At 59.4% G+C, this 17195-nt stretch overlaps 3 protein-coding genes across 3 annotated transcripts; all 3 read left to right on the top strand.

Moving 5' to 3' along the window:
- Nucleotides 1–31: 31 nt before the first annotated feature.
- On the top strand, nucleotides 32–9769 carry N7533_011609 (uncharacterized protein; the record flags this gene model as incomplete). Its single annotated transcript, XM_057108259.1, has 1 exon — nucleotides 32–9769. The coding sequence occupies one exon, from the start codon at nucleotides 32–34 to the stop codon at nucleotides 9767–9769; it is 9738 nt and encodes a 3245-aa protein (XP_056955637.1).
- An 89-nt stretch (nucleotides 9770–9858) lies between these two features.
- N7533_011608 (uncharacterized protein) lies at nucleotides 9859–12585 on the top strand (the record flags this gene model as incomplete). Its single annotated transcript, XM_057108258.1, has 1 exon — nucleotides 9859–12585. The coding sequence occupies one exon, from the start codon at nucleotides 9859–9861 to the stop codon at nucleotides 12583–12585; it is 2727 nt and encodes a 908-aa protein (XP_056955636.1).
- A 119-nt stretch (nucleotides 12586–12704) lies between these two features.
- N7533_011607 (non-ribosomal peptide synthetase) lies at nucleotides 12705–17195 on the top strand (the record flags this gene model as incomplete). Its single annotated transcript, XM_057108257.1, has 1 exon — nucleotides 12705–17195. The coding sequence occupies one exon, from the start codon at nucleotides 12705–12707 to the stop codon at nucleotides 17193–17195; it is 4491 nt and encodes a 1496-aa protein (XP_056955635.1).

Raw genomic sequence — 17195 nt, 5'->3', positions numbered from 1 at the left:
CTCCTTGTAGTACGACCTGACAGTCAATGTCATGTCTTCCGCCGCCCACACTTCTATATCGCTCACATACTGGAATTCTGTCCTCTGTGACTGGCAGGTCCGTAACGTGGTGGACGCGATGAAAACCGCCATCTCGACCCTGCTCGATGCCCCGTCCACGCAGGTCCAGAATCTCAGGCTGGTTGGGCCACGCAGCCAAACTCTACTCAGAGAATGGAACAGAGGCTACGAAACCACCCTTTCAGTTCGCTCCACAGTTCATCGCGAATTTATCAAGGAGGTACAGAGGCAGCCGCAAGCCCCCGCGCTTGCCGCATGGGATGGGTCCATGACCTACGAGGAGTTGAACACTGCGGCGGTCCGGCTTGCTACCAGACTGAGCGTACTGGGCGCCTGCGGTGCGTTGGTTCCCTGCTGTTTCGAAAAGTCCATGTGGGCGGTCGTCTCGATGATGGCGGTGCTCATGGCAGGAGGTACGGTGGTGCCGATGGATCCGTCTCACCCTGATCATCGCTTGGAGGCGATTCTGCGCAATGTGGATGCGAAGCTGATCCTCACGAGCGATGCTCTGGCCCATCGATTTAAACCTCTCGTTGACGCCGCTCTGCCGGTTGGAAAGGACTATGTGGATGCCCTTCCTACCGTCACTGATGCGCTTCCGGATGTCGAGCCGGAAACGTTGGCCTTTATCATCCACACTTCTGGAAGTACTGGAGTCCCCAAGGGCGTCATGCTAGACCACAAAACTGTTTGCACGAGCATGGAAGCGCACGGCAGCCGCCTCAATATCCAAGCCGGACAGCGTGTGCTCCAATTCGCTTCGTATGCATTCGACATAAGCCTGCAAGACATGTTCACCAGCCTGACACGCGGTGCCTGCGTCTGCATTCCTTCCGAGGAGCAGCGACTAAACAGCCTAACCAGTTTTGTCCAAGAATTTGGCGTCACCTGGGCGGGTATTACACCAACAGTCGCTGCTCTCTTGGAGCCGGCCCAGGTTCCCTCGCTCAAGACGTTGACCTTGGCCGGTGAGGCGATTACCCAGCGGACGATCGATGTCTGGTCAAACGCGGGTCTGCAGAGCTTCAATAACTGCTACGGCCCTGCCGAATGTACTATCTACTGCTCATGGCACGGCAAAGTTGGGGCAGACCCTGCGCACTCCGCCTCGAATATCGGCTGGCCGCTGGCGAGCTCTTTCTGGCTGGTTGATCCGTCGAATCCGGAGATTCTGCTCCCCGTGGGCTGCGCGGGTGAACTTCTTGTTGAGGGTCCTCTGGTCTCCCGAGGATATTTAAACGACCCGGATCGAACTCAGGCGTTGTTCATCACAGACCCGGCGTGGACACCCCTGGTTGGAGGGGGCTCAGGTCGCAGAATGTATCGCACCGGTGATCTGGTCCAGTACAATCCTGACGGTTCTCTCAGCTACCTTGGCCGGAAAGATACGCAAGTTAAAGTGCATGGTCAGCGGCTGGAATTGGGAGAAATTGAGTCGCACATTCGGTCCAGCGCCCTGGAAGACTCCCAGGTGGCGGTGGAGATGGTCAAAGACTGGGGCCTCGTTGCATTCGTGGCCCTACCACAACACGCCGCGAGCGACACGACGATTCTCCAGTTGGACACCCAAACGAGAAAGACGCTCGTCTCCCTCCGTACCTCACTGGACGCTCTCCTGCCGCTTTACATGATCCCCGCGCTCTGGATCCCCGTATCCCACATCCCTCTCAATGCGTCGAGGAAAGTGGACCGACGTGCCCTGGCCCTGATGGCGTCAAGCCTGTCTGGGGAAGAATCTGCACTGTATTCTCTCGACGCGGCTACTGGCGAGGATGGCGACAATGGCCTGATAATGACACCCGGCGAGCGACGGCTGCGCTCCCTCTGGTGCAGCATCCTCCAGCTTCCCGAGGACAAGGTGGGCGTCAACAGCAACTACCTGCGGCTCGGAGGTGATTCCCTCGCTGCAATGCGCATGGTCGCCCTGGCCCGGCAGGCCGACGCCCACATCACGGTAGCGGATATCCTGCGCCATCCAGTCCTGAAGGTCATGGCCACCAAGCTTGAGCTTGATTCCGCTGTTGCAGAGGCTATTGCGCCGTTTGCGCTTCTAGATGATGGAACCCGATCAAAGGTAACAAAGGAGCTTGCGGCACTCTGTGGGGTTGAGGTCGCCAAGGTCGAAGATATATATCCCACCACGCCGCTGCAGGATGGACTGATGGCGCTGTCTCAAACTCAGACAGGCGCCTACCTGAACGACATGGCCTTTGCCATCTCTCCGGAAATCGACATTGCCACATTAAAAATGGCATGGGAGCATGTCGTGCGATCTGTGGAGATCCTGCGGACTCGCGTTGGCTTCTCCGAGATCGCCTCGCGCGCCTACCAAATCGTCATCGCCGATGAACTCCAGTGGCACGACAGCTCTTCCCTGCAGGCCTATCTCCGTGAGAGACAAGCACTCCCAGTCGAGTACGGTAGCCCTCTGAACCGGTACGCAGTCATAGACGAAGGGGCTGGCCGACGGTTCTTCGTCTGGTCCGCGCACCACGCAGTCTACGATGGCTGGAGCACAGGGCTGATCATGGCCGACCTCCAACGCGCGTACCAGAGCACAACCCCCGTCGAGATTTGCCATTCGCCGTATAATCAGTTCATCCGCCACCTGCTGGAGGTTGATTCTGCGGTCGAAGAGCGCTTCTGGCGGTCCCAGCTCCAGGGAGCCGTAGCCCCCAGCTTCCCTCCACCGCCAGCAGCTGACGCCACACCTGCTCCAAGAACACTCACACGCACGGTGCCTCTTCTTCAGACTTCCGCGAGCGACGCTACGGAGCCCTCCATTATCCGCGCCGCCTGGGCGCTCCTCCTCGCTCGATACGCCAACTCCGACCAGGCTGTCTTTGGAATCACCCTCTCCGGCCGAGACGCCCCTGTCGGCGGCGTCGAGGACATGGTTGGCCCTATAATCACGACTGTTCCGCTATGCATTCCCGTATCGCAGACCCAGCCAGTCGCCCAGTTCCTGCACGATGTACACCAGCAAGCGACGGAGATGATCCCCTACGCGCACAAAGGGCTCCAGAACATTCGGCAATTCGGCGCGGATGCAGAAGCAGCCTGTAACTTCCAAGCCCTCCTCGTGATCCAGCCAGCTGGAGAGACGGACGACAATGCGGCATCTGGAATGGGCGTCGAAGCAGTCTCACTGGCGTCTGAGGCGGAGGGAACACCCCGCGGCGCGTTCCACACGTACAGTCTGGTGGTGGAATGCGTCGTCCGCAAGGATTTCGTCGATATCTCCGCCTTGTTTGACGAGAATGCCATTCCAGCTGCCCAGATGGAACGCATGCTGGCACACTTTGCTCGCATCTTAGGCCAACTGCGCGATACGAGTAATATCGATAGCCTCATTGGCCAGCTTGAGATGATCTCTGAGGACGATCTCGCCCAGATCAGGGCCTGGAACTCTGAAGTACCACTGAACCGCGTGGAATCATGCGTGCACCATCTCTTCCAACAGCGGGCCCTCGAGCAGCCCAATGCACTGGCAATATGTGCATGGGACGGGGAATTCACCTATCGCCAGCTGGAGGAGCTTTCGAGCCTGCTGGCATTACAGCTGGTTGGGAAGGGCGTCATGGCGGAGACAAAGGTGCCGCTCTGCTTCGACAAGTCCAGCTACGCGATCATCGCCATGCTCGCGGTTCTCAAGGCTGGAGGGGCGTGTGTGCCCCTCGATCCAGCGCATCCCGTCACCCGCCACGAGACCGTCATTGCCGACACGGGAGCGGCTGTCGTCCTTGTTGGGGAAGAGTACAAAGATAGGTTCCCTCGTACGGGAGTGGAGAGCCTTGTGGTCTCCGAGCGGTCACTCAAGGAAACGACCGTGATGCCAGGCCTGTTCCTGGCTCTCCAGAAGGCTACAGTGGCCACCCCGTCCAGCGCGGCGTTTGTGATATACACATCCGGCAGTACCGGTGTACCCAAAGGAGTGGTTCTACAACACGATAACGTCTGCAGCAGTCTGGAAGCCCATGGATGCGCGTCAGCACTGAACATTGGACCCGGAACGAGGGTTCTGCAATTCGCCTCGTACGCCTTCGACATTAGCATTCAGGACATCTTCACCTCGCTCACCAGAGGCGCGTGCATCTGCGTGCCGTCCGAAGAACAGCGTGTCAACTCTCTTGCAGATGTGATCAACGAAATGCAGATCAACTTTGCGGGCATTACGCCAACGGTGGCCAATCTGCTGCAACCTTCCGATGTTCCATGCCTAAAGACCATCGCATTGGCTGGCGAAGCAGTGACCCAGAAGACCATTGAGATCTGGAACAAGACTGACGTGCAGCTGTTCAACTGCTACGGCCCTGCAGAATGCACCATCTACTGCGCGTTGGCCAAAAATGTTGGCCAGGCGCAGCGCCAGCCGGCAAACATAGGATTGGGCTTGAATTCCAGGCCCTGGGTTGTGGAAGCCTCGAATCACCAGCAACTCACCCCACTTGGGCTCGTTGGAGAGCTGGTAGTTGAAGGCCCTCTAGTGTCGCGAGGGTATTTGAACGACCCAGAAAAGACCGCCGCCTCCTTTATCATCAACCCGGAGTGGGCAGACATAGCCCAAGGCCAGGAAAGGCGCATGTATGTCACTGGCGATCTGGTGCGATGCAATCCCGATGGTTCACTGGACTATCTGGGGCGAAAGGACTCGCAAGTCAAACTTCGTGGCCAGCGCCTGGAGCTTGGGGACATTGAGCACCACGTCTCCTCGCGCCCTGGCATTCAAAGAGCAGTGGCCCTTGTGCGCAGCCAAGAAGACGGCCAGCAGACTCTCGTGACTGTTCTGCAGCTCAGCTCAGTCAATCAGGCGGACACCGAGGAAGAGCTGACTCTGCTTTCCCCTCAGTCTCTTGCTTCTGCTCGGGCAACCATTTCGTCGCTCAGAGAGTACCTGTCCAGCGTTCTGCCGGGGTACATGGTCCCAACGGACTTCCTGGTTGTGAGCTCAATCCCCCTCAACATGTCCAGGAAGATCGATCGGGCCAGAATGACAAGATGGATTCAGAATCTGAGCCTGGATGCGTTCAAAGACATACGTTCCGCCTTGGAAGATGCCCCCGCCGAGCTTTCACGCCCTACCACAACCAAGGAGAAGCAGATCCAGCACCTCATTGCCCTGACTCTCAACAAACCGGAGACTAGCCTGCCTCTCAGCGGGTCCTTTGTCTCCCTCGGAGGCGATTCCATCACGGCGATGCAGCTCGTTGCCCGCTCTCGCAGCCTGGGCATCGCCCTGAGCGTCAAGGAGATCCTCCGCAGCAAGACGATTGCCGATGTGGCCCAGCGTGCGACAATGCTTGATTCCTCGCTGGATCTGGTGGAGGAAGAGACCGGCGAGCCGTTTGATCTGTCCCCGATCCAACAAATGTACTTTGACATGTCGAACCAGGCAGCCACTCATTTCAACCAGAGCTTCTTCTTGAAGCTGACGAGGTGGATTGACCCGAATGAGCTGCGCGCTGCGATTGCACGACTCGTGCAGACTCACTCCATGCTGCGGACCCGACTCACCCGTGCCGGAAGCATCTGGCGCCAGTTCGTGCCGCAAGAGGCTGTGTATCACTTCGAAGCGCACAGCGGATGCTCTGATGGCCAGCGGGAGCAAATCATTGCCGCTCGGCAACAGGAGACCTTGGATATCGAGAAGGGACCGGTCTTCGCCGTGGATGTTTTCGAGTCGGTGGAGACGAGCAGGGCACAGTCGGTATTCCTCGTCGCCCATCACCTCGTCATCGACCTGGTTTCTTGGCGCGTCATTCTGCAGGATATCGAGGATATTCTTGAGGGTCGTGAAGCTGCACTTTCGAAGCCACTGCCCTTCCAGACGTGGCTTCGGCTCCAGCACGAGTATGCGGCTGGCCTCCATGCCGAGAAGGTTCTTCCTTTCCCAATCGAACCAGCTAATATTGGTTACTGGGCCATGGCAGATAAACCGAATGCTCACGGAGATTCGCTCCAGGGAGGCTTTGTCCTGGATAGCGAACTCACTGCCCAGCTTCTGAGCGACCGCTGCCACCAGACCCTGGACACTGATGTCACGGATCTGATGCTGACAGGGCTGCTGTACGCGTTCTCCACAGTATTCACCGATCGTGTGATCCCCACCGTTTTCAGTGAAGGACACGGACGTGAGCCCTGGGACTCCCAGATAGACCTGTCGCGCACGGTGGGCTGGTTCACGACCATGGTGCCCCTTCACGTCCCGACGGCAGAAGATATCCTGAGTTTGCTGCGACAAGTCAAGGACCGCCGGCGTCAAGTGCCTGGAAAGGGCTGGCCGTATTTTACCGCTCGTTATAGCAACCCGGACGCACGCCAGAGTTTTGCTGACCACCTGCCGATGGAGATTCTGTTCAACTACCTCGGCCAGTACCAACAGCTGGAGCGGGACGCCGCCTTGATGAAGCCTGAGCCACGACCAGCCAGCGCTTCGGACATTGGGAGCTCGACGCCCCGATTGGCTCTCTTTGACATCTCCGTCGTCGTCGGCCAGGGAATGACCAGCTTCAGCCTCGGTTACAACAAGCAGATGCAGCACCAGGAGAAGATCGGTCTGTGGATCGCAGAGACAGAGCGGTCTATCAAGGAGCTGGTCCAGAGCCTTGTGGTCTCGCCGAAGCAATACACCCTGAACGACTTCCCGCTCAGCCGGAGCATCGGCTACGAGGGCCTCACCCGACTACAGGACGCCTGCGTGGGCGAATTCGCCATCCGAGGGATGCAAGACCTCGAAGACTTCTATCCGTGCTCTTCAATTCAGGCGGGACTTCTTTTGGGCCAGCGTCTCTCTCCGGGCGCATACGAGGTGCACTTTATGTTCGAGGTTCTCCCTCGGAGCGGCGAGGCTGTCGACCTCGACCGTCTGCAGGCCTCGTGGCAGTCTGTCGTCAACCGCCATGCAATGCTCCGCGCAATCTTTACAGATAGCCTGTCTTCCGACGGCTCATTCCACCAAGCCATCCTCAAGCATCTGGACGCTCCTGTACCCATTATCCCATGCGATACGGATATCATGACGGAGGAAGCGCTGTCTGAAGAGGCAAGCCAGATCGCCCTCGACCCAAACCGGCCTCTGCAGAGACTCGTCCTGTACACCACACGCAGCGGACGGGTGTATGGGAATCTTGTCATCAACCATGCCATAATGGATGGAGCTTCGCTGGGGATTTTGTTGCAGGACTGGACTCGAGCGTACACCGACCAGCTTCCAGAGAACCGCCCACTGTACAGCGGCTACATCGAGTACACGCAGTCCGTTTCGCAGGACGAGATGAGCCGGTACTGGATGGAATATCTTGCAGGCGTGCAGCCATGCCATATCCCCGTGGATAAGCCCGGTTCCCCACGGGGCACACAACTGAAAAAAATCAACGTGGACCTGAGCTCGACCCTGGAGGCGATGAAACAGTTCTGCGACGCCTACTCTGTCACTACGGCCAATATCCTCGAGACTGCATGGGCGCTGGTCCTCCGGGCGTATACCGGATCCAGCGACGTGTGCTTTGGCCATCTGGTTGCCGGGCGCGATTGCCCTGTCGAGGATGTCGGGGAGGTCATTGGGCCATTTATCCACACCCTCGTCTGCAGGCTGGCGTTTGAGGACGATGCTGATGTTGTGGCCGCGGTCCAGAGGGTCCAGACGGAGTACACCTCCAGCCTCGAATACCAGCACTGCTCGCTGGCGGAGATCCAACATGGTCTCAACATGCGTGGAAGAGCCTTGTTTAATACCATGATGTCAATCCAGCGCACCGTTTCTGCCTCCGTGGACGCACCGCTATCATTCAAGACCGTTGGTGCCCATGATCCGACGGAGTACGACATTGCGGTCAGTGTAGACCTTTCCAACGAGGGGGTCAAGACGACCATCAGCTACTACCAGTCAGCTCTGAGTGACTGGCAGGCGGGCAACATCGCGAGCACCTTTGCAGCTGCCATCCGTGGCGTCGTCGAGCATCCCTCGCTTCCGATCAAGGCAATCGACCTGTTCAGTGAGGCCAACCACGCCCAGCTGCAGACCTGGAACTCCGACAAGGAGGAGGCAGTCCTGGTCCGCGAGTGCGTGCACGACCAGTTTACGGCACAGGCAGCCGCGCAGCCGCAGAGCCCAGCAGTGTCGGCCTGGGACGGCTCGTTCACATACGCAGAGCTGGACCAGTATTCCAGCATCCTGGCCTCGGACCTTGTTGAAGCTGAGATCACCCCCGGCACAATTGTCCCGCTTTCTTTTGAAAAGTCGTGCTGGTACGTTGTCGCCATCCTAGCCGTGCTCAAGGCTGGGGCAGCCCTGGTGCCGCTGGACCCGGCCTGGCCGCCCACTCGACTCTCCCATATCCTCAAGGACGTCGCCGCCCGGACGGTGCTCACATCCTCCAAGCTAGAAGCCAAGTTCCGCAACCAAGGGGTCGACGTCATCCGCGTCGAGAGCACAATCGTGGCCCGGCCGATGAAGCCCTGGACTGCCCGGCCGTGCAAACCCGAGGATGTCGCGTCTCTCATCTACACCTCAGGAAGCACCGGAACCCCCAAGGGGGTAGTGCTTCAACACCGCAATATCTGCTCCAGTCTGGGTGCACGTATTCCGGCCCTGGCCATCGGACCTGGCACTCGGGGTCTGCAGTTTGCCGCACACGTTTTCGACATGAGTCTTGACGACATCCTCGCCGCTGTCACGCGCGGCGGCTGCGTGTGCATCCCGTCTGAGGAGCAGCGGATGGACATTGACGCCCTGTCTGCATTTATGCGGGAGCACGAGGTCACTTTCGCGACTCTGACGCCTACATTCGCCAGCCTGCTGCGGTCCCACGACATCCCCACGCTCCGCACCCTGGCTCTCGGTGGCGAAGCCGTTACTCAGAAAGTGCTGGACATTTGGACCCGCGCAGACCCGCCGCTCACGGGGCTGCACAACTGCTACGGACCAGCGGAGTGCACTTTCTACTGTGCCCGGAACGGAAACTCGGGCAAGCCGGATGTTCGGCCATTCAATATCGGGCGTGCAGTTGGTAGTTCACTCTGGGTGACCGAGATTGATTCTCACGAGCGACTCGCGCCGATTGGGAGCATGGGCGAGCTGGTCGTTGAAGGCCCGTCCGTCTCTGCAGGGTACCTCAACGATCCCAAGCGAACAGACACCTCGTTCATCATGGATCCACCATGGAGACGTCTGTTTGGAAAACCACAACAGGGACGCCGGATGTACAAGACCGGCGATTTGGTCCGCTACAACGAAGACGGCACACTGGACTACCTCGGCCGACACGATTCCCAGGTCAAGCTGCACGGACAGCGCCTGGAACTGGGAGAGATCGAGGCGGCGCTGCAGACCCAGGACGGGGTCCAGAGCTCGGTCGTCCTCCTGCCGCGCCAGGGCAACTGCGAGGGCCGCATCACCGCGGTACTGGCACTGGGTCGGGCTGTCGAGCAGCCGGAAGCCCACAGGGTTCCAATGCGTCTCCTGACAGCCGAAGAGCGACGAGAAACCAGGGACCTCATAGCCGCTGCTCGTAATAACCTCTCCGCGGCGCTCCCACCGTACATGGTCCCGGATGTGTGGCTGCCTGTGACGGACATTCCTTTCAACCAGTCCGGCAAGCTGGACCGGAAAATGGTCGGCCAATGGATCGAGAACCTAGAGGCGTCTGGACTGGAAGCTGTCCTCGATGATGAGAATGCAACGACCGGGATAGAAGACAAGGGAGAGTAGCAGAGTTGGCGACCCAGCTGCGAGCCCTCTGCGCGCATATCCTCAATCGCCCCGAAAAGGAAGTGCACCTGCATCGCTCATTTGTCTCGATGGGCGGGGACTCGATCACGGCCATGCAGCTGACGGCGGCGGTCCGAGCACTGGGTCTCCGGGTGTCGGTGGGCGAGGTGCTGAAGAGCAAGACGCTGGCTGAACTGGCCGCGCGCCTCAGTCCCAACCAGCCTGTCGCCCCCAGGGCTGTGGAGGACCCCGCTGACCAGACCTTTGCGCTTTCGCCCATCCAGCAGCTGTACTTTGCCGTCTCACACCAGCGCCCGACCCGATTTCACCAGAGCTTCTTCCTCCGCCTGTCGCAGCCAGTCGCTGCAGAGAAGATGGCTCGCGCAGTCGACGCCATTGTACAGCGGCATTCGATGCTTCGCGCCCGCTTCGTAGAGCAGTCGTCCGACGAGGGCTGGGCGCAGCAGATCTCCACCTCCCAACGGCCCTTCTCTACCTACGCTGGTCTCGCACGTGAGCAGGTTTGGGAAAAGATGGAGTCTGTACAGAACAAACTGGATATCGTTCAAGGCCCTGTCTTTGCAGTAGACATGTACCATTTGTCCACAGGCGAGCAACTCGTCTACGCGGTGGCTCACCATCTTGTGATCGATCTTGTCTCCTGGCGAGTGATCTTGAGTGATCTGGAACAGCTCATGCGCGGCCTCGAGCTGACACTCGACACTCCCCTTCCCTTCCAGGCCTGGAGCAGGATGCAGGCACAGTATGCCGAGACCCATTTGGACGCGAGTTATATCCCTTCAACCCTAGGAAATGGAGATCCGAGCTACTGGGGCATGGCCGACACCGCCAACACATTCGCAGATGCGAAGCTTGAATCGTTCGCCCTGGATACGGAAACCTCAGCCCTTCTCCTCACGGGCTGCCACCAGGCACTGCGAACAGAACCCACCGATATCCTGATGGCATGCCTCCTGACCTCCTTCGGAAGCGTCTTTACGGATCGATCACTGCCCACCTTATTCTCAGAAGGCCATGGCCGCGAACCGTGGGACCAGGGGATCGATCTCGCCGGCACGGTTGGGTGGTTCACGACCATGGCTCCCTTGCAGGCTCACCTTGGGCAGTATGCCCCGCTGGTCGATTCTGTTCGTCACGTCAAAGACCAGAGACGCTCAATCCCGGGCAACGGGTGGCCGTACTTTGCCTGCTCTTTCCTCAACGAGCAGGGCCGGAAGAAGGCTGTCGACCACACCAAGGTCGAAGTCATGTTCAACTATCTCGGGCAATACCAACAGCTCGAGCGAGAGGACGCTCTATTCCGACAGGAAGAGAAACTCCCCAAGGAGCTGGCCGTGTCCGACGTGGCTTCTGGCACGGCGAGGATGGCTTGGGTTGACGTGTCTGCAGTGCTCGTACACGGAGTCTTCAGCTTCAATTTCATCTTCAACCAGAAGATGCGTCATGCCGAGAAACTGGCCCGCTGGATGCAGCAGTTCGAACACGATCTCCGCGCGGTGGTAAGCTCCTTGGCCGATCACCGTCCTCGCCTAACCTTGAGCGATTACCCGCTCTTGCAAACAACGTACAGTGGCCTGGACGACCTCCAGAACGAGCGGCTGCCAGAGATTGGTGTGGCCGAGATTGAAGAGGTGGAAGAGGTCTATCCCTGCTCGCCGATGCAGCAAGGCCTGCTCCTTAGCCAGAGCCGCGAGTCGAGCCTGTATCAGACGCAGTTCCGCAGCGAAGTGACGGCCCTTGCTGGGGCCCCCGTCGCCGCCGATCGTCTGGCCGAGGCCTGGCAGAGCGTCGTTCGCCGCCACTCGCTCCTTCGGGCGGTTTTTGTCAATGCTGTTTCCACCGAGGGTATCTATGACCAGGTGATCCTGAAGGATGCCCGCGGCCAAGTTCATCGCGTGGTGTGCGATGAAGATGCCGATGCACTGGAGGTCCTGTCCCAGCCGCGAGTGGCCGCCGAGGACTACCAGCTGGCCCATTCTCTGACGTTGTGCGAGACGCCGACTGGAAGGCTACTGTGCAAGTTTGAGTTCTCCCACGCTATCGTCGATGCCGCCTCGCTCGGCATCCTTGTACGTGACCTGGCCGCTGCGTATGAAGGCCGTCTGGATCCGCTGCCCGGGCCCGCCTACAGCGAATACATCCGGTACCTCCAGGATCGCCCGCTTGCAGAGGGCATTGTGTACTGGAAAGCCCATCTTCACGGCATCGAGCCCTGCCTGTTCCCGACCCTTCACAGCAGCTCCCTTGTGAACCGCACGATCCTCAAGACCACCTCGCTGAGCCTTAACGTGGACCCCGAGCTTCTGCGCACCTTCTGCGCAAGCCACGGAGTGACTGCAGCGGTAGTTTTCATGGTCGCCTGGGGGCTGGTCCTGCGCACGTATGCGGGGACTGCGGACAGCACCTTTGGATACGTAGTGATGGGGCGAGACATCCCTGTGCCGCGCATCGGGGACACCGTCGGGCCCTTTATCAACATGCTGCCGTGCCGCGTGCGCACCGCCAGCGGGGCAGGAACGGTATCAGACCTCTTGGGCGAAGCTCAGGACGCCTATGTCAACGGCATCGAGCGCCAGCACGTCTCCCTGGCGCAGATTCTCCACGCCCTGGGCCGCTCCATGGAAGGGCCACTGTTCAACACGATGCTGTCGGTGCAAAAGACGACGGAGCGTGCAGCAGCACCGGAGGCACTCTCGTTTAGGAATCTGGGCGCTCATGATCCGACTGAGGTTAGTTGCACATCCGTATTCGACAATTTATATGTTCCAAGGCTAACATTCCACAGTACGATCTGACAGTGCAGATCAACACGTCGGACACTGGAAACACCGTTTCCATCAGCTACTATCCTCCGCAGGTAACGGACTGGCAGGCTGCCAATGTGACGCACGCCTTTGAAGAGACCCTGTGGCAGATGATCCGCCACCCCAACCGCCCAGTCGCCGCGGTCGACATCCTCAGTCTGCGCGACGAGCAGCAGATCCAGAAGTGGCGTGTTGCACAAGAAGAATTGATCGAGGATCTCGTCCACGAGCGCGTGTCGATGCAGGCTGCGCTGACTCCCTCGGCGCCTGGTGTCTCGTCCTGGGACGGCGACCTCACGTATGAACAGCTGGATGCGAAATCGACAGAGCTGGCCGAGCATTTCCGAACACTTGTCCCCGCAGAAAAGGCTGAACCATTCGTCGCACTGTGTTTTCAAAAGTCCAAGTGGGCGGTCGTTTTTATGCTGGCAGTTCTGAAGGCAGGTGCAGCATGCGTCTCGCTCGACCCTGCCCACCCTGCCAGTCGTCACCAGGCCATTTTGGAAGACTGCAATCCATCTTTAATCCTGGCGTCGACACTGCATGAGGCAAAGATGAAATCTGCTGCTCCTTCTATCCCAGTACTAACGATCGACGACTCGACGGTCCTCCGCACACCCCATCAGCCGACGTCTCCACTGCAGCCCGTTGTCCCAAGCAGCGCCGCGTTTGTTATTTACACATCGGGCAGTACTGGAACACCCAAAGGCGTCGTATTACCCCATTCCGCGGTCTGCAGCAGTATGGCAGCCCATAACAGGAGCCTCAAGATTGGCCCTGGAGCCCGGGTCTTCCAGTTTGCCTCCTACGTCTTTGATATAAGCATTGGAGATATCTTTACCTCACTTACCAATGGAGGGTGTGTTTGCATTCCGTCTGAGCAGCAGCGACTGGACAGTGTGAGCGACGCCATCACCAGCCTCGCCGCCAACTGGGCGTGCCTGACACCGACTGTGGCGAGCCTGCTTGACCCCTCTGCACTCTCGGGCCTGAAGACACTTGTGCTGGCTGGTGAAGCTGTCAATCAGCAAGCCATTGACACCTGGACCGGCGAAGCCTCTCCACTCGATCGCTTCTTCAATTGCTACGGTCCTGCCGAGTGTACGATCTACAGCACGTGCAGAGATCTGACTGCCTCTGCGTCGCACCACGCCGCCAACATTGGCCAGCCCCTGCTGGGCCAAGTGTGGGTTGTTGATCCGCAAGATCACAATCGCCTCCTTCCCCTGGGCTGCGTGGGAGAGCTGTTAATCTCGGGCCCACTGCTGTCGCGAGGATATCTCAACGACGAGGCAAAGACCCAGGGCGCGTTTATTCGCCGTCCAGGCTGGGCCTCCCGACTCGACCTGAGCAGCGAAGAACGGCTATACAAAACCGGCGACCTAGTCCGATACACGCCAGACGGCAGCCTGGATTACCTCGGCCGCAAGGATTCGCAGGTTAAACTGCACGGACAGCGCATGGAGCTGGCCGAAATCGAGTACCATCTCCTGAAGCATCGCGAGGTCACCCAGGCCGTCGTGGGGATCCCTGCAGCGGGTGCTTGCAAGTCTCGCCTGGTCGCTGTGCTTGCGCTTACAGGAGCGCCGGAGACTGCGGGCGAGCTGGAAATCAACCCAGATCAGCATCCTCGCTGCAGTGCCATCCAAGGAAATCTGACCAGCGAGCTCCCAGCGTATATGGTTCCGTCCGTGTCCATCGTGGTCCGATCGATTCCCCTCAACTTGTCCGGCAAGGTTGATCGCGTAAAGGTGGCGCGCTGGGTGGAAGGGCTGACCGATCCAGGCGTGCTCGGGGAGATGGAGACGGTGTCTGAGGACGAGCTCGAGACGAGCCAGGAGAAGGAGGGCACCATTGAGTCCTCATTCCGGGAGATCGTTGCCTACGTGCTCAACGTCGACCGCTCTTGCTTGATCTCCTCGCGATCCTTCGTGGGCCTCGGCGGGGACTCGATCAGTGCGATGCAGGTGTCCTCTCGCGCCCGTGCCCAGGGCTTGGTTGTCCATGTGCGCGACATCCTGCGCAGCAAAACGTTCCGCGAGGTGATTGAGTCAGTTCGGGCGGCTCGATCGCAGCAAGTCGACCAGGCTGCTAGAGAGGACGACTACGACACCCCCTTCGGCCTCTCGCCCGTGCAGCAGCTCTACATCGACGGCGCAAGGAATGAGATCAACCGCTTCAACCAAAGCATGCAGTTGCGATTCAACCGGCCAGTATCTGTCCAAGAGGTTGAGGCTGCCGTTCATGCAGTGGTGCTGAAGCATGCGATGCTGCGGGCGCAGTTCAGCAAGACACGCGACGGCCGCTGGAGTCAGTCGATCCCGCGAGAGGCGACTGGCTCCTACACGATGAGGTCCCACAGCATCACAGGCAGCAAAGGGCAAGACCTGGCCAGTCTGCTTCAGCATGCTCAGCAGGCGATCGACCCCACGAGCGGACAGGCCTTCTCAGCCGACCTGATCGAGATCAGCAACGACGGACAGCTCCTGTACCTCGTTGCGCACCACCTGGTCATCGACGTGGTTTCGTGGCGTGTCATTATGGAAGACCTTTCCAACCACATCCAGGACGGGCAGCTTGCCCACCGTGAGCCGCACTCGTACTCGTTCCAGCAATGGCTCCGTGCTCAGCGCGAGTACGCCCTGACTCTCCCGGCCCCAACGGTGGTTCTGCCGTTCGAGGTGCCGCCAGCTGACCTTGCGTACTGGGGCATGGCCGATGCGTCAAATCGCTATGGGCAGGTCCTGTCGGAGCGCTTTGTCCTCGATGCCAGGACGACCAGCACGCTGCTTCACGACTGCCACGTCTCCCTCCGCACGGAACCCATGGATGTTCTGATCGGAGCCCTCTTTGCCTCCTTCAAGCAGGTCTTTTCCGACCGCCGCATGCCTTCCGTGGTCACTGAAGGCCACGGACGCGAGCCGTGGTCGCCTGGCATGGATCTGTCGACAACAGTTGGCTGGTTTACGACGATGCTGCCTCTGGCCGTCGACGATACAATCACCGAGCTCAGCGAGATCATTCGGCAGACCAAGGATCGGCGTCGCCAGGTCCCCCACCGCGGATTCGACTATTTCACATCACGCTACCTGAGCGAGGAGGGTAAAGAGGCCTTTACACACCACGAACCCGTCGAGATCCTCTTCAACTACCTGGGCCAATTCCAGCAGCTCGAGAGGACCGACAGCCTGCTGCAGATGGAGCGAACAGTAGCGGTGTCAGACGTTGCAGACAATACCTCCCGGCTGGCATTGATCGAGATATCGGCGGTGGTCAGCGACGGCCTGCTGCAGGTCAACTTCGTGCTTAGCAAGAGGATGCGGAAGCTGCCCTACATGCGCAAGTGGGTGCGCGCGTACGAGCAGACTCTGCGCGCCGCTGTAGCTCAGCTGGCAGTGATGCCGCCCCGGCCCACGCTCAGCGACTATCCCCTGCTGGCTCTGACATACGAGGATCTGGATCGGCTGCAGGACGAGGTGCTGCCGCAGTGGAACGTGTGGAGCTTCGAGGATGTTGAAGACATGTACCCTTGTTCTCCCATGCAGCTGGGCCTCCTCCTCAGTCATCGCCGCTCGACGGGCGCCTATGAAGACAAGTTTACCTACGAGGTTACCCTGCCCGGCCCTGGGACCCCAGATCCCTCCCGGCTACTGGCCGTGTGGCAGAAGCTCATTGACCGTCACGCAATGCTGCGGACAGTCTTTGTCGAAAGTGCCGACGCGCGGACCCTCTACGACCAGCTGGTCCTCAGGGAGGGCGAGGCCAACACAGTCTTGCTGACCTGCGCTGATGACGCCGTCGCAGCTACGCTTGCCGCACAGAAGCCCCTCAGCCACGAGGAGCGCCGAAATCGACATCGCGTGACAGTGGTCCAGACGGAGAGTGGCCGGGTTCTTCTTCAGCTGGAGGCCAGCCATGCGATCCTCGATGCCAGCTCCATGACGAATCTGCTGCACGATCTTACGCGAGGCTACACAGACGACCTGTCTGCAGCCCCTGCACCATCATACCGCAACTATGTCGAGTACCTCACGTCCAAACCCGTAGAGGACTCGATCGAGTTCTGGAAACAGTCCCTGGGTGAAGTGACCCCCTGCCACCTCCCCCTCCCAGATGCACTAGCCGACACGCCCCGCGAGTATGCAGCGTTGAAAATCGACCTCGACTGGGCCGCCCCTTCGCTCTCGACTTTCTGCCGTGCCCAAGGCGTCACGGCCGGCAGCGTCTTCCAATCCGTATGGGGTCTGCTGCTGCAGCGGTATACAGGCATGGCCCAGGTCTGCTTCGGCAACATCACCTCCGGCCGCGATGCCGATATCGCGGGGATTGACGAGATTGTTGGCCCCCCTGATCAATATCCTGATATCACAGATCTCGATCGACCGAGAAATGCGGCCGGTGGATCTCGTTTCCCAGGTGCAGGCGCGCTACGCGGAAGGTCTGTCGCACCAGCACGTCTCTCTGGCCAGCGTCCAGCATGCACTCGGCACCGCAGAGCAGGCGCTGTTCAACACCATCATGTCTATTCATTGGTCCCCCTCTACCTCCGCTGCTTCGTCATCCCCGGAGAGTCTGCGCTTTGCGCCGGTTGCCTCGCATGA

This window comes from Penicillium manginii (genome assembly GCF_028828005.1).
Source record: "Penicillium manginii strain IBT 31320 chromosome Unknown utg000008l:1.0-3226943.0:1.0-3228205.0, whole genome shotgun sequence".
Lineage (NCBI taxonomy): Eukaryota > Fungi > Ascomycota > Eurotiomycetes > Eurotiales > Aspergillaceae > Penicillium > Penicillium manginii.
This window is presented reverse-complemented; position numbering and strand designations above follow the sequence as displayed.